The 27,694-nt window shown below is 36.7% G+C and overlaps 1 protein-coding gene across 12 annotated transcripts in view; it reads right to left on the bottom strand.

The window, feature by feature from the left end:
* The window catches only part of NBEAL1 (neurobeachin like 1), a 203,494-nt gene that overhangs the window by 126,413 nt on the left and 49,387 nt on the right, over positions 1 to 27,694 (bottom strand). For all 12 annotated transcript variants that reach the window (XR_011528531.1, XM_070580766.1, XM_070580765.1 and 9 more), the window contains one exon: positions 4,200 to 4,291. Coding sequence is in view for 11 of the 12 variants with exons in the window: in XM_070580766.1 (XP_070436867.1) it covers positions 4,200 to 4,291 (92 nt within the window). In the remaining variant the exon portion in view is untranslated. The remainder of the gene's footprint in view (positions 1 to 4,199; positions 4,292 to 27,694) is intronic.

The raw sequence follows: 27,694 nt of genomic DNA, 5'->3' as shown, positions 1-27,694 counted from the left end.
CATGTGATCGGAAGGGGGAGAAGACAACCAGCAAAAGGAAAGGAGAAAGATAAAGAGGTGAATGTAGAGCCGCAAGCACGAGTATCACTAGAAGATTTTTTTAAAGGAATATATCAATATTTTGTGACAACTGGTTTCTCTGTAAGAAGACTACATGGTTCTTTTTTTTTTGGTGAGGAACATTGGCCCTGAGCTAACATCTGTGTCAAAGTTCCTCTGTTTTCTATGTGGGATGCGGCCCAGCATGGCTTGATGAGTGGTGTGTAGCTTTGTGCCCAGGATCCAAATCTGCCAAACCCCAGGGTGCCAAAGCAGAGGGCGCAAACTTAATGACTACGCCACAGGGCCGTCCCCAGCTACATGGTTCTTTAAGGGCAAAAGCCAACACCAGCAGTGACTGGCTCTTCTTGTATGTCTCTCACAATAAAAACCCCCGAGATTCAAAGTTAGAAGAGCTTCATGGTAAGTTCCATCTCTGTAACAAGAAGCACTTCACTGATTCTCTGAAATTCCCTAACCTATAAAATTGTAATATCATCCGCCCTATTTCACAGGGCTCAGAAGCAAGAAAGTCGATGTGCATTTTCATCACTGAAATGCGTAAAGAACTCTAAAATGTGATATGTTTTAAACATACTATCACTAAAGCCTAAAGTCTCTTCATAAGCCACTATATATTCATTTCCCTTATCTTTATTAAGAAAAATGCCCAAATCACAGAGGAACACCCTGAAGAGCTCCTATGATTAAATGACAATTATACTTTATAATACTCTCTTCTTCAGATAATATGAAGTATTATTGCTATTTTTACACTGACTAAAAGGCTGTTTCACTCACTGTGGATGGAAAAATTTGAAGCATGAGTAGTCACATAAATACATATGATAAATATTATGAGACTCTTTCTGAACCACCCTTCAACATAAATTGAGTGTTTTATAAAATAAACACCTGGTTTTAATTAAATTACACAGACAATGAAGCACAAAGCACATTACCAAGACTGCCAAATTCTATAGCCATGTTACAAAAATACATATTTCATTTTAGTGTGGGCATCATTTCACTTGCAGCTTTGGATTCTTTCATTCTCTCTTATTTACAGATGGTACCAGAAAAATTCTCATTTTTATATATAATTTTTTTCCTGCTGAAGAGCTAAAAAGAGGTGATTAGAAAAAACAGAGTAACTCAAAATAGACTTAAATACAACTGATTTTCAAGACTAAGCTAAAACTATTCCCCTTACTTTTCCAAAAACATAAGGCAACAAGAAAGAAAACAGTAGCTTTCCCAATATTAAATGCTAGTTACTTAAAGGAGTAGTTCCTTTTGTCCTCAGTTGTCCCATTCTCTATTTGCACTTCTTTTTTTTGCTGGCAAAGATTTGCCCTGAGCTAACAACTGTTGCCAATCTTCCTCTCTTTTTTCCCTCCCCAAAGCCCCAGTACTTAGTTATATATTCTAATTGTAAGTCCTTCTAGTTCTTCTATGTGAGCCGCCACCACAGCACGGCTACTGACAGATGAGTGGTGTGGTTCTGCGCCCAGGAACTGAACCCAGGCTGCCAAAGCAAAGTGCACCAAACCTTAACCATTAGGCCACCAGGGCTGGCCCTATTTAAAAATGATTTTGATTTTACTAGACAGAAAAAAAATCAGCTTCTAAAAATGAAATCTACATTTTTTTCTTTTTGTTAATTCTCATTATAAAACTGGGACTTGGTTAGGACATGATGTACAGACAAAGTTGAAATTTTTGGCCATGTTCCTAATGTGATGAGGATTTAAGAATTTAGAAGCATTTTCCCACCTCTAGGACTTTTACCACCCAAAATTCTCAGCTCATTTTGCTGAAATTCCCCAAACTCCAGAAATCCATCCCACTCCTCTGTTTGGGTATTGAATGTCTACTGTAAACAGCTGTCAACTGTTGTCTCCCTCGAACAAAGGAAGAAGTCTAGCCTAAATTGCAAGGCTTTAAATTTTGGTAAAAGCAATTCTTGTTATGAATTCTCTAACTTGGAAATTCTATACAGTCAGTTTACTCTAAATGAGGATAATTTGACTTTCTTATGTTTAAGGTGTCTAGACTAGTTTTATACAGCTTGCACACAGCATTCACGTGAAAAATTTAAAGTTTTCTACTACTAAAATCTAAATTCATGGTTCAGTTTTCTGACAAAGATATGAAATACAATTTGAAATAAACCAACTAAATCACAATAAAGAACTGCTCTTTCATTCATTCTTCATTTTACTTTAAATATAGTGGCAATATAAGTCTACAAATGTTTTCAGAAATGACCTCCCAAGAAAGGAGTTATTTACAAGGTGCGGATGATAACAAGTGCATCTTAGGAAATCCCAAGCATTCAAAGGCCCAAATCCTGACTCCATAAAACCCTTAGGCTCAAGACTTAAAGTGAGCCATAAATTATTAAAATAAAGCACTTCTAAGCACAAACTACGAAAATTTACTCTTTTATGAGTAGAAATCAATAATCCGTGGTAATCTTATTTTGAGGTCAAGATTTAATACTGATTTTCAACCTTTATAAATCTGTTACAAATAATCTAATGAGGAAGTACTCTGAAACATATTTATAAATAATAAAGCACTAGTGCTTTCTGAGCATAACCACATCCTTTTGTAAATTCAATACCTTCTTCCAAAGCTCTAATGATTTTTTCCCTGAATTATTACATTACCTCTTAAACTGGGCTTCTTGCCTTCAGTCTCAACCCCTTCCAATGCAACCTCTACAATGTCACACCAAAGTGACTTAAAACACAAACTTGATCGTGACACCCTTACGCAGAAAATTTTTCAGTAAAGCCTTGTATCTTGCTTAAGAAATATCAAAGCCCATCAGCATGCATGGCATTTCCTGATCTGGCTCCTATTTCATTCTCCAGATCTAACTCACCTGCGCCTATCCTCCGACTGCCTACCTCCAGCCGGAACGGCAGACAGTCCTCCTCGAAGATTTTTAACTCTCCAGATACTCTTTCTCATCATCAACCACCACCCATTTCTTCTCGCCCCTCTCGACACACCTCTCTAAATAGAGTTGATTTTGCGGCTAAAAGTGTCTCCTCATTTCTCCAGCTTTTTATCCCAGCCAACCTAACCTCTCTCACCTAAGAACTACTAGGTCTTCAAGATGGCTCAAAATACAGTAAAAATTTATCTGGGAAGTGGGCCTGGGAGAACTCTGAGAGTGGGAAATGGTGGTGGGCAGAGGAATGGGAGAAAAGGTTTGTACTTTCACTTGTACTTTTCCATGAGATTTGAATTTTTCCCTCATTTTATGATTTTCAAATCTAATTTTTAAAACTCTGAATACTTCACCTCCTCCAAGATGTTTTCTAAGACCCTACTCTAAGGCCAGGAATAGAATTAAGTTTCAATTTGCATCCCTGTAGTATAACAAAGAAATTTTAGGCAAATGAAGTGATTCACGATGGGCCCTTAAATACTTTCAAGAGAGGGACTGGCCGCATCTGACAGACCCATCCCCCAACTTTCTGGGAGGGGAGAGGAGCTGGAGACTGAGTTCAATCACATGGTCAATGAAGTAATTAGACCCAGTAAAACTCTGGACACCCAAAGCTCAAAGAGCTTCCTTACTTGAACACACTGATATTCAGGGAGGGCAACACATCCTGACTCCATAAAGAGAGCCTGGAAGTCTTCCAGGCCCTGTCCTACATGTATGCCATATAATAAAACCATAATCATGAGTATAGCATTTTCAGTGAGTTTTACAAGACACTCTAGCAAATTATTGAACCTGAAGGAGTGGTGAGAACTCCCAAATTAATAGCCAGTTGGTCAGAAGTGTGGGTGGCTCCCAAGACTTGCAAATGGTGTCTGAAGTGAGGGCAATCCTGTGGAGGACTTTGCCCTTAACTTGTGAGATCTGGCACTAACTTTGTGTAGTGTCAAAATTGAAGCAAATTGCAAGACATCCAGTTGCCAGTGCCTCACCAAAGCAAAGAGGCTTCTAGAAGCCAAGTCTAGTATCAGCAAGAAAGAGTGATCAATTAGCAATGTCTGCCATGAGAGCAGGGTCACACAGGAGTATCATGTGTGTCACACAACTGCCATCCTTGTAATATGCCATCAGTGACATCTTTGGCCAAAAATTAGCAAACTTACCCAAGGGTAAGAAATTAAGTGTTTCTACATACCTGGTAGGCAGCTTTTCAAAGTCAACATCTAAGAACTGTTCATAGCTAGAAACAAAATTGTCCAACCACAGCTTCAGGTAATCTGGATCTTTCTGAAATAAGAAAACCATTATAATATTAAGTATACCTGTCAAAAAAAAAATGCTTTCACACCTATTAAGCAGATATGAATTGGTAAATCTAAAGAAGCAACAATGTGAAATCTCTAATTGATATTCAGAAAGACATATATGTTGTTTTAAAATGTGTATTAAGTAAAGTGTGCCCTTAAATGGCTTCCTATATCACTCACACAAAGAGCTACAGTTTTAACAATGTCCTATAAGATTCTAAACAATCTGCCTTTCCCTATCTCTGTGATGTTATCTACTCTTACCCTGTACTACACTGGCTTCTGGCTGCTACTGGGACATGCCAGCCATGCTCCCACCTTAAGGCCTCTGCAATGGCTGTTTTCTCTACCCAGAACATTCTTCCCCCAGATAGCTGGCTATCTCCCTCACCTTCTTCAAGTTATTCTTTAAATGATATATTCTCAATGAAGCATAATTTTACCACCCTATCTTAAAACTGCAAACCTTACAAACTGTTACCTTACTCAATTTGGTTGCCTCACCTCATGTTTCTTTCTCACCTTCTAACCACTCTATAAATTTGCTTATTTATGAATTTATTTTCTGTCATTTCCCCTAGAATATAGGCTTTACAGGTGCAGGGCCTATATAATGGCCCACCATGACTGATTTCTTTTTGTTTACAACTGGATACCAAGTGCCTAAAACGGTGCCCAGCACTGACCAGGTAGTCAATAAATATTTGTTCAATGAATTAATAAGAAATAGAGGGGCTGGTCCCACGGCTGAGTGGTTGAGTTCACATGCTCTGCTTTGGTGACCCAGGGCTTCACTGGTTCGGATCCTGTGAGCAGACATGGCACTGCTCGTCAGGTCATGCTGAAGCGGTGTCCCACATGCCACAATTAGAAGGACCCAACTAAAATTATACAACTATGTACCATGGGCTTTGGGGAGAAAACGGAAAAAATTTTTTAAATCTTAAAAAAAAAAAGAAATAGAAAATGCACAAATAAACTCAAATCAGAGATGGATCATTAACCTAAACAATAAAAGTAAAATCTTCTAAAAGAAAATATGGGAGAACTTTTGCAACCTTGGGGTAAAGATTTCTTAGCTAGGACACAAAAATCACAAGCCACAGAAAGAAAAATTAATAATTGGTCTTAATCAAAATGAAAACATCTACTCACCAAAAGACACCATTAAGAAAATGAAAGTGTACCAACAACAAAAGACACATTTGTCTTAAGTACACATGGAATGTCAGAGTAATGTTTGCAAAGGAATCTGAGTTTGTTAATGTCACTGAACCGTATACCTAAATATGGTTAAAGTGATCTCCAGAAACTGACCCTAAAAACACAAACATCTTTGAATTAAATGACAAGGAATTTAAAATGGCTGTCTTAAAAATGCTCAATGAGCTAAAAGGAAACACAGACAAGTAAACGAAATCAGTAAAATGATGTGTGAAGAAAAATAGTTAAAATCGTAAATGTTATGTATATTTTACCATAATTAAAAAAATAATTAAAAAATTAAAAAGGAAATGAAAAGGGAAGCCATATACAAACTGAAAATATTCTTAGTACATACATCTGACAAAGGACTTGTACCAAGAAGGTATAAAGAATTCCGATAAATCAACACCAAAAGTATAACAACTCAATTGAAAAATAGGGAAAAGGGTCACACACTTCAAAAAAGGGGACATACGAATGGCCAAACAGCATACAAAAGTATGCTCAACATCATTGGTTATCCAGGGAAATGAAAACTAAACTCAAATGGAATACCATACACACTCACTAGAATGGCTAAAATTAAAAAGACTGACTATACCAAGTGTTGGTAAAGATGTGCAGTAACTGGAATTCACATTTCTGGTGGGAGTATGAAATGGTATAATCACTTGGAAAACAATTTGGCAGTTTCCTTTAAAGTTAAACATAGATTTACCACATGGCTGAGCCATTCCTCTTGAAAGAAGTGAAAGATATATCCACAAAAACACTTGTAAAAAAGTGTTCATAGAACACTTATTTTTAACAGCCAAAAGCTGGAAACAACCCAAACTTCCCCAACAGGTTAAGTGATAAACAAATTGTGGTATATGCACACAATGGAATGCCATTCTACAATAACAATGAACTATTGATACAACAACAAACAGAAATATCGAAAACATGTTGATCAAATGATGTCAGGCACTAAAGCATATACACTGTATGATTTCATTTCTACAAAGTTCTAGAGCAGGCTATGACGACAGAAATTAGATCAATGGCTGTCTTTAGGAGGACTGACTACAAACGGGCACAAAGGGAACTTTCCCAGGTGATAGAAATTTTCTATTTTTTGATTAGGGCAATAGTTACATAAATGTTGGCTTGGTCTTAAACTCATCAAATTTGATACTTAAATTCTGTGCATTTTATGGTCTATAAATTACACCTCAAAGCAGACTTGAAAAATACTATGATTCTTTGAGTGACATCAGCATCATGGTGGAGCAAGCTCTTCCCTTAGACTCTCCCTACTAAGATACAATGAAAAGGACATTCATATACCAACAGAGGGAATTCACACAACACAAAAGATGTCTGAGAGACCCACACAGTCATATGTCTGAGGGCAGAGGTGCTGGACCCACTGGGGAAGTAGAAAGAGGTAAGAGGATCTCCCCCACCACCCTCTGAACAGAGGAGACCCTGGGGGTGGGACCAAGGGCAGTTCTGAGAGGAGAGGGGAGGGGCGGCCCTCTGCAGGAACACCTCTGTTCTCCAAGTTCCCTCACAGCCCACAGGAACACTACACAGAGGTGGCTAAGCTATTGTGGGGGTGTCTTCATCAAGCAAGCACCCCAGAAGAGGAGATAGCAAGGGCAAAGCAAGAACACCCCCAGGATAGCACAGGTGAAAGAAAAGTGCCCCTTCTCCCACCCAGGACTCCAGCTCAGTCAGTTGGCCAGAGCATGCATGCATACGATAGAAAAGCAGCAGCTGTGAGTGAGCAAGCCGGGATGACGGTGGGCTCAGCATACACACCTCTAGACCCCCAACCAGTGGTGGCAGGCGGCAGCTGCAACCAGATACTATAATGATGTGGACACATAAATTACACCATCAAACAGTATGAAAAAATATATGAATCCTCCAGACTAGAAGAAAAATGACAAGCACCCAGAAATCAATCCTGAAGGCAGAGAAATTTATAATCTAAATGACAGACAATTCAAAATAGCTATCATAAAAAATCTCAACAGGTTACCAGAATATACAGATAAGACAGTTCAAGGAAATCAGGAACTTCTTCACAATGAAATCAGGAACTTCTTCACAAGAGATTAAAACTATGAAGGAAAACCAATCAGAAATGTTAGAGATGAAAAATACAATCAATAAGATAAAGAAAAATCTGGACTCTCTGAATAACAGAGCTGATATTATGGAGGAGAGAATGAGCAGTCTGGAAGACAGAAATACAGAAATGCTTCAGATGGAGGAGGAGAGAGAACTAAGACTAAAAAGACATGGTGAAATTCTCCAAGAAATATCTGACTCAATTAGGAAATGCAACATAAGGATTATAGGTATTCCAGAGGGAGAAGAGAAGGAGAAAGGAGCAGAGAGCTTGTTCAAAGAAATAATAGCTGAGAACTTCCCAAACCTGGGAAGGTAGCTGGAAATAAAAGTGAAAGAAGATAACAGATCTCCTAATTATATCAATGTAAAAAGACCTTCTCCAAGGCATATAGTAGAAAAGCTGGCAAAAGTCTATGACAAACAAAAAATACTAAGGGCAGCAAGGCAGAAGAAAATAACTTTCAAGAGAACCCCATCAGGCTTTCAGTGGATTTCTCAGCAGAAACCTTACAAGCTAGGAGAGAGTGGAATGATATATTCAAAATTCTGAAAGACAAAAACTTTCAGCCAAGAATACTCTTATCCAGCAAAAACATCTTTCAGATATGAGGGAGAAATAAAAATGTTCCCCGATAAACAAAAACTAAGAGAGTTCTTTGCCATGAGAATCCCCCCTCTCACAGAATAAATGATCAAGAAGGCCCCTATACGTGGGGGAAAAAAAGGAAGGGTTTCAATCACCTTGAGCAAGGAGATAAATAGGTATAAAAAATTAGAAAATTGCAGCTCTCAATAAGAACAGATTAGCAAACACTTAATTATAACATTAAAGATAAAGCAAAGGAACACATCAAAAAAACATATTATCCTCTCATTTTACCAAAAGCTCACAAGATGGAATAAGTTTTGACAATAATAACTTAGAAGGGGAAGAGGATGACATCGGCTTACTCTAAGGAAATAAGAGCCTATCAGGAAATGGACTATCTCATCTACCAGATTTTTTATACAAACCTCATGGTACTCACTAAACAAATAACCAGAACAGAGACACAAATGACAGATAAAGAGAAAACTAACAAAACCAGCATAGAGAACTCCAAACTGAATTGGTAGTCCAAAATACACGGGACAAGAAACAAGAGAAATGGAGAAGAACCAGAAAATGAGCAATACAATGGCAGCATTAAGCCCTCATATATCAATAATCACTCTAAAGGTAAATAGATTGAATTCTCCAATCAAAAGACACAGAGTGGCTGGATGGATTAAAAAACAAGACCCAACAATATACTACCTCCACAAAACACATCTCAGCTCTAAAGAAAAACACAGGCTTAAAGTGAAGGGATAGAAGACAATACTCCAAGCTAATGGCAAACAAAAGAAAGCAGGTGTTGCCTTACTTATATCAAAGTAGACTTCAAGACAAAACAGGTAATGACAGTCAAAGAGGGACAGTATATAATGATCAAAGGGACATACCACCAAGAAGACATAACCCTTCTGTCCCAAGAGAGGACCACCAAAGTACATAAAACAATTATTAACAAACTAAAAGGAGATATTAACAACAACACAATATTAGCAGGGGACCTTAACACCACACTTACATCAATGGACAGAACATCCAGACAGAAAGTCCACAAGGAAATAGTGGACTTAAAAGAAAAACCAGACCAGATGGACTTAATAAGTATATATAGAACATTCCATCCAAAAGGAGCAGAATACACCTTCTTCTCAAGTGCACAGGGAACATTCTCAGATATAGATGATATGTTTGGAAACAAGGCAAGCCTAAGTAAATTTAAGAAGATTGAAATCATATCAAGCACCTTTTCTAACCATAACGCTATGAAACTAGAACTCAACCACAGGAAAAAAGCTGGGAAAGTGACAAACATGTGGAGACTAAACAGCACACTACTAAACAGCCAATGGATCACTGAAGAATTAAGGAGAAATCAAAAAACATCTGGGGATAAATGAGAAGGAAAATACATGACACCAACTTATATGGGATGCAGTAAAAGTGGTCCTAAGAGGGAAATTCATAGCAATAGACCCACCTTAACAAACAAGAAAAATCTGAAATAAGCAATCTTAAACTACACCCAACAGAACTAAAAAGAGAACAAAGCCCAAAGTCAGCAGAAAATAATAAAAATTAGAGCAGAAATAAATGAAATTGAAATTAAAAAAAGAAGAAAGGATCAACAAAACAAAGAACTGGTTCTTTGAGAAGATAAACAAAATTGATGAACCCTTAGCCAGACTCACTAAGAAAAAAAGAGAGAAGACTCAGATAAATAAAATCAGAAATGGAACAGGAGAAATTACAATGGATACCACAGAAATACAAAGGATTACAAGAGAATATTATGAAAAACTATATGCCAAATAATTAGACAATCTAGAAGAGATGGATAAATTCCTAGAATCATACAACCTCCCAAAACTGAATCAAGAAGAAATAGAGAATCTGAATAGACCAATCACAAGGAAAGAGATTGAAGGAGTAATTAAAAACCTCCCAAAAAATAAGTCTAGGACCAGATGCCTTCTCTGGAGAATTCTACCAAACATTCAAAGAAGATTTAATACCTATCCTTCTCAAACTATTCCAAAATATTGAGGAAGATGGAGCACTTCCTAACACATTCTACAAGGCCAATATCATCCTGACACCAAAGCCAGACAAGGAGAACATAAAGAAGGAAAATTACAGGCCAATATTGCTGATGAACATACATGGAAATATCCTCAACAAAATATTGGCAAGCCAAATACAGCAATACATTAAAAAGATCATACACCATGAACAAGTGGGATTGATACCAGGGACACAGGGATGGGTCAACATCCACAAATCAATATATGCGATAGGCCACATTAACAAAATGAGAAATAAAATCACACGATCATCTCAATAGATGCAGAGAAAGCATTTAACAGGATTCGACATCTATTTATGATAAAAACTCTTAATACGATGGGTATAGAAGGAAAGTACCTCAACATAATAAAGGCCATATATGACAAACCCACAGACAACATCATACTCAAGAGGGAAAAACTGAAACCCATCCTTCTGAGAACAAGAACAAGACAAGGGTGCCCACTTTTGCCACTCTTACTCAACATAATTTTATATATAGAAAACCCTAAAGAATCCACTGGAAAACTATTAGAAATAATCAACAACTACAGCAAAGTTGCAGGGTACAAAATCAACTTACAAAAATCAGTTGCATTTCTATACTCTAATACCAAACTAATAGAAAGAGAACTCAAGAATACAATCCCATTTACAATCCTAACAAAAAGAATAAAATATCTAGGAATAAATTTAACCAAGGAGGTGAAAGACCTATACAATGAAAACTGTAAGGCCTTACTAAAAGAAACCAACGATGACATAAAGAAATGGAAAGCTATTCCATGCACATCGACTGGAAGAATACAAATAGTTAAGATGTCCATATACCTAAAGCCATCTACAGGTTCAACGCAATCCCAATCAGAATCCTAATGACTTTCTTCATGGAAATAGAACAAAGAATCTTAAAATTCATATGGGGCAAAAAAGACCCCAAATAGTTAAAGCAATACTGAGAAAAAAGAACAAAGCTGGAGGCATCACAGTCCCTGACTCCAAAATAGACTACAAAACTATAGTAATCAAAACAGCACGGTACTGGTACAAAAACACACACAGATCACTGGAACAGAATTGAAAGCCCAGAAATAAAACCACACATCTATGGACAGTTAATCTTCAGCAAAGGAGCTAAGAACATACAATGGAGAAAGGAAAGTTTCTTCAATAAATGGTGTTGGGAAAACTGGACAGCCACATGCAAAAGAACGAAAGTAGACCAATATCTTGCATCATACACAAAAATCAACTTAAAATGGATCAAGGACTTGAAGGCAAGACTCGAAACCATAAATTCTTAGAAGAAAATATAAGCAATACACTCTCTGACAGCAGTCTTAGAATGATCTTTTGAATACCATGTCTATTCAAACAAGGGAAACAAACAAAAAAATAAACAAGTGGGACTTCGTCAGACTGAAGAGCTTCTGCAAAGCAAAGGAAACCAGGAACAAAACGAAGACAAGCCACCAACTGGGAGAAAATATTTACAAATCATATATCTGACCAGGGGTTAATCTCCAAAATATATAAAGAACTCACACAATTCAAAGATGAAAAAAAAACCCGATCACAAAGGCAGAGGATATGAACAGACATTTTTCCAAAGAAGATATGCAGATGGCCAATAGGCACATGAAAAGATGTTCCACAACACTCATCATCAGGGAAATGCAAATCAAAACAACACTAAGATATCACCTTACACCTGCTAGAATGGCTATAATCACCAAGACAGAAAATAACAAATGTTGGAGAGGATGTGGAGAAAGGCAAACCCTTGTACACTACTGGTGGGAATGCAAACTGTTGCAGCCACTGTGGAAAACAGTATGCAGATTTCTCAAAAAATTAAAAACAGAAATACCATATGACACACCCATCCCACTACTGGGTATTTATCCAAAGAACTTGAAATCAACAATTCAAAGAGACTTATGCACCCCTATGTTCACTGAAGCATTATTCACAATAGCCATGAAACAGAAGCAACCCAAGCGCCCACCGACTGATGATTGGATAAAGAAGATGTGGTACATGTATACAATGGAATACTACTCAGGCATAAAAAAGACAAAATCATCCCATTTGTAACAACATAGTTGGACCTCGAGGGTATTATATTATGTGAAATAAGCCAGAGAGAGAAAGACAAACACTGTATGATTTCACTCATATGTGGAACATAAACTAACACACGGACAAAGAATAGTCTAGTGGTTACTAGAGGGGAAGGGGGTTGGGAGTGGGCACAAGGGGTGGAGGAGCACATTTATATGGTGACCGACAAATAATAATGTACAACTGAAATTTCACAATGTTAGAAACTATTATGACCTTAATAAAAAAAACTATGATTCCTCAGAAATGTCTGTTTAAATATAAACTGCATCATTAAAAATGATGCTCAAATTGGTTTCCTTCCCCTCTTTAACACTTCTTTACTTCAGTCAATTTCAGCATCACACTCAGGAGTCTTACTTAGTCATTAAATATCATTGGTTAGGCACTGCTCTGATAAAGGGAACTCAAGTAATTTATCTCTAAAATAAAAGCATTACACTACAAGTCAGAATTCCTAAAAGAATGTTCCCAGAATATGCACAAACTGCTGACCCTTTGTGTATTTGTTTTTTCTATTAATATACTGTTTCAAAATCAGATCGTAAATTGCCACTATCTACATCATCACTGAGAAACTAGAAGGAAATATTTCAGCAAAATAAGTACCTCTTGTGAGAAATTTTCAAGAGTTTCATTACTTGCTTTTTTCATTTCGAACTAGCATATCACTCACTTATTCATTCACTGGTTTATCCATTCAGGATAGGACCACAGAAACACAGGCAGGTGGAGTTTCTTTTATCATCGCTCCTTTTTGAGAAAGCAGAGGATTATCTCTCTGCAAAGGTTAGACACAGAACAGTCTCATAATGCCATAAGAATTAAAGCATTTCTCCTCATGTTTATTTAGGAACTGTTCCGGATCTGGTTCAAAGTCTAAAGGTCAGGGCGACCAAGTGTTTGGCAAGTACAGAGTTCCACGAAGCTCAGCAACAGTAAGGAAAGAAGTGGTACTTAAATTTGGAAATGTTTCATTTAGTAAGAAGGCAGTTACAGTTTTTTGAGCACCTGCCATGTGCTAAATACTATAGCAGACATTTCAAAAATATATATCATCCCACATACTCCTTACAACTAGCCAGAGAAGGTTTCATTTTCCCTGTTTTACAGGTTAGAAAAAGGAAGTTCTAAGGATATGTAACTTGTCCACAGTCACACAGCTAGTATTCGATTAAATGCACGGATATCCGAATCGAGTTGTACTCTTTCCACTACACTACACTGTCTTTGAACTGTGAGCAGGAATAAAATGAAGCTTAGTGGGCAAAAAGAGGAAAAGAGGAAGTTAGTCAGGACCAGAAACTCAAGGCCATAAACAATTTAACACATAAAACAGCCCCATTCCACACAGCCTGAGAAAACCTTCAGAAGATCTATACTTGACTACCTAAGGCCATAAAAAGAAAGAGCTCCACACACCCAGAAACAGCACTAACTAAATCGCAAGCTTAGTCACCTTCATGGGTAAGAGAGTTTGGCATATGAAACACCACAGTATGGTCTATCTCCCCATTTGTACATTATTTATTCACACAGCACACAAATGTATTAAGTACTACATGAGCACTGGGGCCAAACTACCTAGACTCTAAACCCTGCTCTGCCACCTTCTTCAACAAGTCATCCTATGTTTGCACATCAGTTTCTTCCTCTATAAAGATGAAGATGACAGTAGCTTTCTTTACAGGATTGTTGTGAAAATTAAATAACCTAATACTTGTCAAGGGCTTAGAACAATGCCCAGCACGTAATACATGCTTGATAAATATTAACAGTATTTTCATAACCTACTATGTATCAAAATCAGGAAACTCCCACAAAACAGGAATGTCTATGCTACACATAAACATATTTAAATATTTCATGATTCCCCTTGCCACATGATTTTAATTGTACTCTTTTTCCTCTCAAATCTTTTTGCATTTACTATCTGTGTGACTTTGGGCAATTTACTTCATCTCTCTGATCTGTTCTTCAGAAGTATAAAATGAAGATAATACTTCCTACCTCACAGGGTTGTTAAGAGCACTAAATGAGATAATACATCTAAGGCAAATGCTCAAAACAGGTTGGCTACCATTATTAACATATAGACTGTTATCAAGTTGCTCATGGTCCAATGTAATAAAATAAACAATTATAAAATAATTACAAAGTCAACTTTATTATTTTGTACTCAAATATTCATCCACTCATCTGCCATTGTTTAACATAAAACAGCCTTTCATTTGGACTGTATTTAGCTCCCTACTGGTCTTTCTAACTTCAGTTTCACCCACCTACATACAGCTACCAATGAGATTTGTTCAATTTAAATTGAGTCATCTCTTCTTCCCTCCTGCTCAGATACCTTCAATGGCTCCCCATAACTACAGTATGAAGTCTAAACACAGAGATGTGCTGTCCAATACAGTGGCCACTAGTCACACATGATTATTTAAATTTCATAAAAGCACAGGAGGCTTATCTTCTCATAACATGCACTACCCTGCTGCAAGGCTTTTGTAGGTAGTGGAATTAAGGGATCCATATAATTTTACCTAGTTCTTAAGGGGTAGAGTTATAGGTAAAAACAGAGAGAACGCCTTACTTCCTCCATGCAATGATATTTCAGTTGTAGTATTCCTTCAAATTTTAAAACTATAAACTTTTAGATATGTATACATATTTCAAGCATGTTGGGCAGCTCCCAACTTATATATAAGATGCATTTAAAAGTTCACTTAAATCAGGTATATTCATAATATATTTTCTAACATCCTACCAGAAGAAGATAAATTCCCCCCATAGAAATGCTATTATTAATGGCGATTAGACTTTCAGGCGAGCCCTCAAGTTTTTGTGATAGAATCTAGCTACTTCAAAAAACATTTAGTAAGTACACACCAACCATGTATCAACCAAGGACAGTGCTAGACTCTATAGATACAAAATCAAACAAAACTCTTATGTCAATTATACCTCAATTAAAAAAACCCTACAATCTTGTATTCAAAGTGCTTTTCCTTCAATAGAAAAGCATAAACAAATAAATGCAAAAAGGCATGAGAAGGAAAGCAGTTGTGAAAAGTACTGAAATAATACAAAGAAGCAGGTGCAGAACCTCTGTCAAGGTTGGAAGTAACTGAATAGTTACTCAAGAGTTTTCACAGATCATAAGCAGAAATTCACACAGAGGGAGGAGGGAAGAGGAGAATTCCAGACAGATAGAAAATAGCAATATATGTTCAAAGAGGTACAATATTTGGTACTGTTCCAGTGTGGAAATAACAGGAAGCAGCGGCACAGGTACACAGGACGGCAGGACTGGAGAAGTCAGCAGGCCCTAACCAAGGACTTAGGAGCACTGCTCACTTGGATGAGGACAGATTTGAAAAGGTGGAAAAGAAAAAGAAAAGATGGCTGTGCTTAATCAAGTTTATAAGTATTAGTCAAGCAAAATTAAACAGGGCTTTTAACAATATGTTATCTTTAAGATGAAACATGCCTTACAAATGGCATTGGAAGGGGCAGATACAAGATGAAATTTCCAAAACATATATAAACACAAACCTTATCTTCCTGACTCAATTTCATTAACCAAAGAAGCATCTTTTAATTTGATTGATCCTTTCCGTTAAGTTCATTATTTTATTAATTTCTGCTCTTTCTAAAAGCACTTTATTATACAAAATGTCCAACATACATAAAAGTAGAGAGAATGGCATAATGACTCAGCTTCAACAATTATCAAATCATGCATAATCCACATTCTTTCACCTATATCCCCATCCTCCACTGGATTATTTTGAAGCAAACCCAGCTATCGTATCATTTCATCCACAAATATTTCAATATATATCTCTAAAAGATATCTTTTAAAATATGACTATTATCACATCTAAAAAAATTAATAGTTCCTTAATATCAGTGTTCAAATTTTCCTGATTTCTTCATAAATGCCTTTCTTAACTGTTTGATGAGGACCCAAATAAAGTCCATAAATTACAATTGGTTGACATATCTTTTAAGTCCTTTTAAACCTAAAGGTTTCTATTACCTTCCATTTTTGCCCTAATTTATCTGCTGAAGACACTGGCTCATTTGTGGTGTAGTATTTCTCACATCAGGGATTTTGCTGACTCCATGACCGCATATCTTTATGCCATTTAACATGTTCCTCAGTCCTCTGTATTTCCTACGAATTAGTAGATCTAGAGACTATCAGATTTAGGTTCAACTTTTTGGCAAAAAATACTACACACGTGTTGTTATATACGTCCTTCAGAAGGCACATATCTGGTTATCTCTTTTGTGACGTCAGAAGCTAATGATCATCATTTCATAGATCCAGTATTTTATAAATGAGTAAATTCTGCAACAAACCTTAAAATTTCCTTATAATACCACCATGACCACTAGAAGGATTTTCACAAGAGGTATAAATTTACACTCGATCTCACTTCCAGATGTTAAGATTATATCCAGATACAGATTACGTTTATGCCATTCATCCCAAGATGTTATATAATGAATAACGTATATTAAACATATTCCTTAATACATGTCAACCTTCTTATATATGTATGTTTTCTGCAACAACTGAAAAATAAGGATAATAAATCTGAGAATTTTCACATAAAAAGTTATAATTTCCTTCACTCTATTATCTTTGGGTTTATCTTGTTCTTATCTTCTTGAAATGGATGATATATTAATAATCTATTCCTGTATAACAAATTAAATTTAGGAGCTCAAACAACAAATACCATCTCACAGGTTTTTAGGGTCAAGAATTCAAAAGCAGCTTAGATGGGTGGTTCTGGCTCAGAGTCTCTCATGAGCCTGTAATGAAGATGTCAGCTAGGGCTGCAGTCACGGCAAAGCCTCAGTGGGCTGGAAGAACCCCTTTCAACGTCACGCACATGGTGTTGGCAAGGTGTCAGTTCTTCATAACATGGGCCTCTCCATAGGGCTGGCTTCTCCCAGAGCAAATGACCCAGGAAAAAAGGAGTAACTGAGATGGAAACAACAGTGTCTGTTCTAACTTCAGAAATGACATACCAACACTTTTGCCAAATTCTATTGCTCACAGAAGAACCCTGGTACAATGCAGGAGAGGACTATAAAAGGGTGTGACTACCAAGAGGTGGAGATCTTGAAGGCTGGCTGCCTTACATGACTAATTCATTAAATTTTAACCTTTTTTCTTTTCTAAGGTACTTATTTAAAGCGATAAATTTTCCTAAGTAATGCTATAGCTGCCCCCGACCAAGTTCTAAAATGCAAATACTTTTATCATTCAGTTCCAAAAAAATTCTAATTTTCCTTTATTACTTATTCTTTAATCAAAGGTTTAGTTGGAAGTGTATTTCATGGCTTCCAAACTTTTTTTCAATCTTTTTGCTATTGATTTCTTCCTTAACTAGAGTCATGTCGCATAACGATGTTTCAGTGGCGGACTGCATAGATGACGGTGGTCCCATGAGATCAGTACCACACAGCCTAGTGGTGTAGCAGGCTATGCCATCTAGGTTTGCGAAGCGCAATCTATGATGTTTGCACAATGATGCAATCGCCTAATGATGCATTTCTCAGAACATATCCCTGTTGGTAAGTGACATGTGACTGTACATTCTTGTCAGAAAACACACTGTATTACTTCAATCATTTGAAATTTGCTTTATGGTCTGCTATATTACCATTTTTTTAAATGTGTGTGCTTGAAAGGAATGTATGTTGGGCACTGTGTTCGAAATAAATTCCTAACATCAAATACATTAATCCTATCATTTTAAATCTTCTGTACTTTTACTGATTGTCTGTTCATTCTATGAATTACTGAAAAAATGTGTTAAAAAAACCTACTGAAACATGTTAATAGCAAAAAAACCTACTATGGCATATGTTCATTTCTCTGTAGTTCTGTCAATGCTTGCTTTATTCATTTTGAGACTATGTTATGAGCTGCACACAAATTTCAAATTGTTACATTTTCCCAGTAAATTGAACTGTTTTCGTTTTCCTGAAAGTGGCTTTATTTCTACTACCCATTCCCTTCCATCATTATTACTGAAAAATTAGCTATTAATCTGTCATCCCTTTGAAGATAATCTTTTTTTCTCCGGCAGCTTTTGAAATTTTTCTCTCTTTGGTTTCCTGCAAAACCACTATGGTTTCACCAGATGTATCTTGGTATGGAATTTGTTTTATTTTCCTTGAGATTCACTGGACTTGCATCAGTCCTGGAAAGTTCTCATCTGTAATCTCTTGAATATTACATTTGTTTCATTCTTTCCCTCAACATGTATTAAACCTTTTCACACTATCCTTCCTATCTCTTAACCTTCCTTCCATATTTGCCATCTCTTTGACTTCCTAGGATGTATTCTAAAAGACTTCTTGTGATCTCCCTTCCAATTCTCTAATTCTCTTCAGCTGTCTAAACTCCTATTAACCCCATTCATTGGTGTTTTGTTTTTTTTTTTTAAAGATTTTATTTTTTCCTTTTTCTCCCCAAAGCCCCCCCGGTACATAGGTGTGTATTCTTCGTTGTGGGTTCTTCTAGTTGTGGCATGTGGGACGCTGCCTCAGCGTGGTCTGATGAGCAGTGCCATGTCCGCGCCCAGGATTCGAACTAACGAAACACTGGGCCGCCTGCAGCGGAGCGCGCGAACTTAACCACTCGGCCACGGGGCCAGCCCCCATTCATTGGTTTTTAATGATCATTATTGGGTTTTTTTTCTATTTCGAGGTATTCTATTTCTTTTTTGAAACTGCTAGGTCACTTTTTATATCATATTCTTGATTCTCTCTATATATACTTTTACATTTTGGCATCTCTGAAATCAAAATGCATCTTGCAATTGCTCTGAGAGAGGCCACTGTTATGACATATTTGTCATTGCCTATGCAAAACTGGTAATCGGTGTTCATATTGACGTCTCTGCTAGATTTATGTGCACAGTTGATACTATAACATGTTGAGTTTAATTGCTGTTCATAATGTCTTCAAAAAATTATACTGCGATTAGGCCATAAAATGAAGTTATTGTGTACACAGAAAGGCATGAAAACAGAGCAACAGGGTATAATTGACATTAATGATGCAAATATTCATTACTGTAGAAGTGATCAGAATTTTCTATTTTCTTCCAAAGCAACAGCCAAGTGCTTTACAAACTTGAGAATGGGAGATAACCTCAAACAGCTGAAACTGAAATACATTCAAAAGAATTATCTATCATATGCCAATCAATGCAAATGAAGATAAGAGAATCTGCCAAAGTCTTTGGAAACATGAAAGAAATTTCAAAGTAATGAGAGCCTGGTATGGTTGATTCATACATCATGAATTGAGATATTAAGCTGCAATCTGAAAAAATATTTAGTATCTACACTGAAGGTTTCTTCTTCCAGAGGGACTTGCATTTGCTTTTTGGAACTTCTCTAGAAGAAAGGTGAATTTGATTTGCAAATCCATGAAAGAATCAACTTGTGGTAACATCTTCTCAGGGACTTTTCACCATTCTGCTCTGCTTAACAAAGGCACTTCTCCCTAAAGTCCTCAACTTAGGGTGGGAGAGTGAGGTGGGTTTGCTTCTAGTTCATTCTCACCCCAAGAGTGTATGCCTTTGGGATCATAAGGGAAAATCTATTAGACGTCTTGCTCTGGTTAGTCCCTTGGCTTTGACTTCTGTCCATCCACAAGGCTGTGAAAACAAAAGTTCAAGTACACCAGGAAAAGTAGCTTCCATTCTCCACCTACCTAAGTTCCTGCTTTCACTAAGATTTAGCCTCATAATGCCTTACTATCCTGCCAGCTTTAAGATGTTCAATGAAATGGATGATACAAAATTCTGATGAAAGGAAAGCCGGTCACATCCAGGAAAGGTCTGGAAGCCATTTTAACACAAAGAAAAGCAGCAATATTCTAATAGAGGTCTCTGTGTAAAAACAGGCTTAGAATACACCGATCCCTAGTGAGAAAGACTGCAAATTTTACTCTAGATATTTCTTGAATTTTAAATAACTACTCATTCAGATAACTACCCTAATGAAGTTCCAGGTTTGATTAATATAGTGTAGAAAATTCACAGTTAAAATTAGCAAGGCTTATGGGGCTGGCCCCGTGGCTGAGTGGTTAAGTCTGTGCGCTCCGCTGCAGGCGGCCCAGTGTTTCGTTGGTTCGAATCCTGGGCACGGACATGGCACTGCTCATCAAACCACGCTGAGGCAGCGTCCCACATGCTACAACTAGAAGGACCCACAACGAAGAATATACAACTATGTACTGGGGGGCTTTGGGGAGAAAAAGGAAAAAATAAAATCTTTAAAAAAAAAAATAAAAATAAAAAATAAAAAATTAGCAAGGCTTAAAAAGGTCAACAGCTGGAATGTTGGAACGTTAGGTATAATATGTCTTGCTGTGTTAATTTTGTGTTCATCTTGGATTTTCACACAGTGGACAGGTCAAGCAATCTCTGGTTCAAGCATTTGTGGGAAGTCAGTCGAGTGATCAAAGGTACCACTGTCGAGCGGGATGTCGACAGCAGAGAAGGTTGTGCACATGTGGGGACAGGAGGTACACAGAACTCTCAGTACTTTCTGCTCAATTTTGCTGTGAAACTAAAACTGCTCTAAAATAAAGTTTATTTTAAAAAAAGAGGAAAATATAAAATTCAAGAGATAAAATGACAGTAACTAACGTGCAAACAGCATGGCATGATGAGTGGTACATAGGTCCATGCCTGGGAATATATATTGGGTTTCAAGACTGATATGATGGGATAAGACTTTTCGAGTTCCCAAGATGGACAGGAAGTAGATTTTGCATATGGGAGGGATAAGAATAATTTGTAACCAAGAAATCAGACTGTGGTAGACTGGATACTTGGCCCCAATTTTTCACTCCCTTGTAGTAAACTGGCCAGGTAATTCTGCAATGGGAAAACGCAGACGTAGAAAAGGCCAAGTAGCAGCAGCATGTCAGATAATGATCAAGGTTTACGCTTCTGAAACTGGGGTTCAAAAACCCTGGGGATTATCAGAAATATTTTCCAAGTCCATAAGGTCCACACAAGAATTTTTAAACTTTTGTTCTCATTTCTATTAATTTTTAAATTAATTTAAGCATATTACAGTTGACTAACCTGTAACTAATACTCAATTGCAGTAGTCACATTTGTAATGGTACCAAGTGACCATCAGTGACTGTTCAATTTGTAGAGCAGTATTTTTCAAATTATAGATGGATTCTTGGCAATCTGAAATTTTTCAGAGGCTCTGGAGTACTACCACACAAAGTGTGGTACACAGACCAATAAAGGTCCTTGGCCAGATAAGTACAAAAGTCAAGAGTAAACATTCAAAAACTCTAATAGCAGTTTGGCAATAATTTTAAATCTTAAATTTAATTTAAAAATTAATAAAATGGGACTTGCATTTTTAACACCTTCTCCCCCACTCTTTTTAGAATTATTTTGCTAAAGCTACCAATAATCTCTTAACTGTCAAATCCAACACATGCTCCATAATGCTTTTCTTCACTGCTATGCTGAATTTGACACTACTGACTACTCCCTTCTCTATAACAGCCCTCCACTATCTGAGACAAACACTCACTCTTGATTTTCCTTCCATTCAAACTCCTTACAAACTCTTCCTCCTCTATTCTCTTCTTAAATGACAATGGTCTCCAGGACTCCCTGACTTGGACCCTCTTCTCTTCTAATGTTCATCTAACTCTTCAATAATTGCCAATATGACTCTCAAATCTTTATTTCCAGCATAGAAATAAAGGTGCCCTTGTGAACACCATTAAATGGGGTATATCTCTAACTAGATGACCCACAGGCATCTGAACTCACATGTTTAGCTGAAAACCTAGTGAAATTGTGCTAGCTAACCTGGTGAGTGGGATGACCAAGAACTAGTTTCCAAAACAAAAAACCCTGAGAATCATTTTAGATTCTTCCTTTGCCCTCATGTTTCACATCTATACATTTAAGTGCTATCAATTCTATCTTCTATCAGAGAAACTTAAATTTTGATATTCAAAAGGAAATAAGACATTTTCATGCATCTCATCAACTTTTTAGAGTACTGCAAAAGCTCCTGAAGTCAAACCACAAAGGTACTATTCTTTTCCTAAGGGCTACTCCCATGTCTATTGATACAAAATATGCATACCTTGCTTTCACACCTAACCTTCTAAAAGGAACACGTTAATTGGCAACCACTAGGCCTGAGCAGCTAACGATTCTGTTTTGTTTCGCTTAGATTCTGTTTTGTTTCGCTTAGAGTCAAACATTACTTTCCTTACATTCAAAGTCATTATTAAGCCACAGAAAGTAAAGAGCCACTTTGCACGTACCAGAGACTTATTAAACATGGGTTAAATTATAAAGGTTGATGTACATTGGTTCATGTTACTAAAAGCTTCACTAAGAATTATAACCAAAATTATACAAATAAATTATAATTTTCTCATTAGAAGAGTATTTGTTCATTCCATTTTTTCCAAATCTATGTATAAAAAGAGGTACTTGCCTTTTGATCTGAATAAAACACCTTGAAATTTTATTTTCTTTATGAAGCAGAACTTTTATTCTGAAAAGGAAGTTTATTCTGAGCTCATTGCAAAACTATCTATTTCAGTCATATTCCAGATTTAGCAGGACAAAGGGCAACAGCAGGAAATGGAGCATCACCAAAGTGCAAAACAAACTCGGTTTAGAGTAAAGATTAAAAAATCTCAAATCGCTATTAGGATCATAAGCACTATGCTTAAAAGCAAAAATAAATACAGATTAAAAATTAAGACATTCATGAGCACAGCTTCACCACTACTGATAAAAAGAGAATATGGCCGTCTATTATTATATAATAAAAGGCAAAATGGAAGTAATCTTGATGCACACACTCTCATGCTCATGTATATATTTTAATACTAATAAGGATTACATTTTTATATTTTTTACACTTACAAGTGCATTTAAATACACTCAATTCATTTTTTTTCTCAACAACTTTGCAAGAGATACAAAATAGTTATTTTTTCCATTTGACAGATGAGAAAACTGAAATATAAAGAAATTCAGTAACCTGTTTTCAGGTCTTTAAGATCAGAAGCAGAATTGGGACTAAATCTTGATTCTGATTAAAATGAATTTCCCAAAAAAAACCTAATGACAAAAATGAACCATGAATCTTAACCTGCACTGGCGCATTTCAAAAATGTCATGCTTTTTGAGTCACTTTGTGTCTTTTTACTAAGTTAAAGCATTTGATAATTTCTACTAGACAGAACAAAAATAATCTTATCAAAGAATTTGAGAGGCTCAGTTTCTTTTCTGCATCTTCTGGTGACCAACTGTAACACTCCCAAAAGGCTAAATATGGAACAGAAATATATCCTCTTGCCTATTCAAGAGGAGTTGAGATAGGGACTTCATGATACACGTCTTGTTCTACGCAATATACGATTTCCAAAAAGCTGTATGATAATACAGAGACCAAAATTGTTCTCAGCACTGTCTCTCTTACCACAAGAATACTAAGTGAAGAAATAACGTCACAAGATAGGGGAATAACATGGTGCCTAATACAGATAATATGAACTAAAATCTTTAGATATTAAAAGACAAATCAGAGGGCCAGCCCCGTGGCCGAGTGGTTAAGTTCGCGTGCTCCACTTCGGCGGCCCAGGGTTTCACCGGTTCGAATCCTGGGCGCAGACATGGCACCACTCATCAAGCCACGCTGAGGCGGCATCCCACTTCCACAACTAGAAAGACCCACAACTAAAAATACACAACTATGTACCGGGGGGCTTTAGGGAGAAAAAGGAAAAATAAAATCTTTAAAAAAAAAAAGATAAATCAACTTGTCTTCTATACTTAAGGAAAATATGCTCAGACAAGAAGTAGTTAACTACTGAACTAAAATCCAGATACGAGATCAAACCTCTTCAAATTAATGTTTAACTTATAAGAGCTATATAAAATGCACTGCTAATGAAATCCTTGACCCTGGGTGGAGATGACCACTTGGAGACAAGAAAAGTTCAGATTATGTAATTTGAATTAGTAGTCTTATACACTGGTGAAAGAATGTGTAGAGAGCAGGACCATTGGGTGATCAGAAATCATCGTGCCTGTATGACGTAATAATAACTACATGAGGCTAACAAATAACCTACTAGGAAGACAATGCAATTAAATCCTATTCCTAGAAGGAGAAAGTCAAAAGTCAACCTGAAAAGTTTGGTTAAAAAAACAAACTGTAAAGTTTTTTACCCAAAATCTTTTCAAGTATCAAGTTTAATATGTAGGGACCCATGTGCTAAAAATGGAAACCAGTAATTTCTTTTAATTCTCCTTAAAGGACTTTAATCACTAGTATTTAGGCTTGCAACTCAATCCAGACTAACAGGTAGAAGACATATTTACATAGTCTTAGTATTCCTTTGACCAACCAGTGTTACCCAAGGTTTATTTCTGATCTAATGCTTTTTTTTTTTTGAGGAAGATTAGCCCTGAGCTAACATCTGCTGCCAATCTTCCTCTTTTTGCTGAGGAAGCCTGGCCCTGAGCTAACATCCGTGCCCATCTTCCTCTACTTTATATGTGGGACGCCTACCACAGCATGGTGTGCCAAGTGGTGCCATGTCCCCACCCGGGATCCAAACTGGCGAACCCTGGGCCACTGAAGCGGAACGTGAGAACTTAACTGCTGTGCCACCGGGCTGGCCCCTGATCTAGGGCTATTTAAATACCTCCTTAACTTTTATAACGCTCAATGGCAACTTCTAAAACATCACATTACACAGAAACACTATGATGGTACCTTAATACTGACCTATTGCTAACACACTCTGAACACCTGTGCCAAGGTTAGCACTGTGGCGCGGAGAGCGTCTCAGCTTCACGGCCTGAGACAGACCTTCTCAAGTCTTCACAGTCACCTTCTTTAACCAGCTATGTGTACAAGTCTAGAACAGACAGCACACCAACTAGGGCAGCAAAATGACAGACAATGTTTAAATTTTAATCATTAAAGATAAACTTGACACTCAAGAAAAATAACTGGTCACCTTGGGAGGATGCTAGTAAATCAAGTCATTATTCTGAAAACAGAGTAAAAAATCAAACATTTATTCTGCCTGCTTTCTCTTTAAGGAACTGTCATTAAATAATTGATGAGGGGACATTTCTCTATACATATTCTACTAATAAAGAAAGAAATAATAGAATTGGAATATCACAGTTTTTCTACCTCCTAATGAAATAATTAATGCATCAAGCAAAACTCACGGATGGCCAAGATACCCATGAATGATTCTAGCCTCCCCCCCACCAAATAGAAGGTGAATCAACCAAGCCTCTAGATCAGCAGAGAGGAAGAACTAACTAAAATCAAGGGAATCCAACCAGCAAAACCCAGACTGAGGAAAACTCTAATGTCAAAACCTAGCTTCCTCAGCAAATAAATAGAAGAAATTAAAGAACCTGGTGAGGGGGAACCTATGAGACTTAACAGACACTTTCAACAAAATATGACACGTATACTTTGTTCAAATAGTGAGTCAAACAGTAGGAAAAAAAACCATTTATGAAACCACCAGTTTCATAGTTTGAACACTGACCAGATATTTGATGGTTTAAAGAATTATCATATTACGATTGTTTTTAAGAGGAGTTCTTATTTTATAGATATATTTTTAAATATTTATGGATAAAATCATGTTGTCTGGGATTTGCTTTAAAATAATCCAAGGGTAGAGACAGGGTAGTGGAGGGTTACAGATGAAACATTACAGAACATGAATTGATCGTTACTGAAGCAGGGCGACAGATACAAAAGGGTTCACTATAGTTTCTTCTCTCTTTGTGCCTGCTTGAAATTTTCCATAATAAAAGCTTAAGAAAGAAAAATGAACTAAAAAGTTTTATATGACAATCCACAGAATAAGGACAAAAAAACTCCACGTCCCTCAGAGGTCAAAACAAATGAAAATCTTAAGGGTGAATTGGACAGGTATTCTCCCTGTACACACTCATACAAGCACACATGTACACACACACTATTACTCAACAAATGAGAAGACCGAGACCCAAAGAGGTAAGTCTTGCTCAAGGTCACAAAACAAAACAGCAGCAGAGCTAAAACTGGACCCCACAATTCCAAGCCCAGAAAGAGGTTTAAGCGGGAGCTCAGTTGAAAGATCTGAGCAGTCCTGAAGTGGCTTGAAGGCCCATCAAAGCTGTAAAGAAAATTCTCAAAACCTAGTCAAGTGAAAAAAAACAGGCGGTTTGAAGGGCTATATGTGAGTGAGAGCAAGAAGGCTGGAGAGAGTGGAGAGAACAACTGGGTATTTAGCAATCGCCCTTACTAGGGAGCAGAACTGTTAAATCTATGATGTATATTTGGAACGACTTGCTTTCAAGATGTTTGAAGAAAAGAAAGTTGTTATCTAGCTTACAAGCAGCTTACTCATGAACCAGTGAAACATAAAATCTTTATCCTAAATAACGATTTTTTTGGAAACATTTTTAAATCTTATTAAGTGCACAAGTGATTTAAATATTAAACATAAAAATGGGATTTATCTTCCTATCCAAGAAGAGGTTTCAAAACCTGACCATGAAGGGCCTTCTTATTTACTTAGACATTTTCATAAAAGAGTAAGGATTCACATTTATATAAAAAAGCCATTAAGAATAAAATTCTCTGCATGCCAACAAACTATGCTATCTTTTCAATAAGCACAGTGTCACTTAAATAAAACATGAACTCGACCTAGAAACAACATAACTACTAAATAAGACAAGGTAACCTCATTTACCTTTTATCATTCTGAAAATAGTAAAACCTAGTAAGTCTGATGTATTATAGGTAAATCATTTTCAAACTACTGGGCACTCACAGTAAAATGCATTTTAATTTTTGGCTGTCATGTGTTAGTGACTATTCTCAAAAGTGTCTGGTGAATTGGATTCCTTTTTTATTGGAAGAGTGGTCTATTTTTAAAAAGACATTTCTGGCATTAAATTACACAAGACTAAAGGCTATTTTAAAAATCCATTTTAAACATTTCAAAGTATATGTCCTTCAGTAACTGTAAGAAATACCAAAGCAGGAAGTCAAAGAAAATTCCAGTGAGATCTCTAAAATTTACTATTACAGATAACTGAGATCACTTGTTAAATAACTTGTTCTTTAAGGAGCTGAAAGTAAAAAAAGGAGCCTGAAGGGATAATGCAGAAAGGGAAGCTGAGACTTGAG

Source organism: Equus przewalskii, chromosome 17, assembly GCF_037783145.1.
Source record: "Equus przewalskii isolate Varuska chromosome 17, EquPr2, whole genome shotgun sequence".
Taxonomy (NCBI): Eukaryota; Metazoa; Chordata; class Mammalia; order Perissodactyla; family Equidae; genus Equus; species Equus przewalskii.
This window is presented reverse-complemented; position numbering and strand designations above follow the sequence as displayed.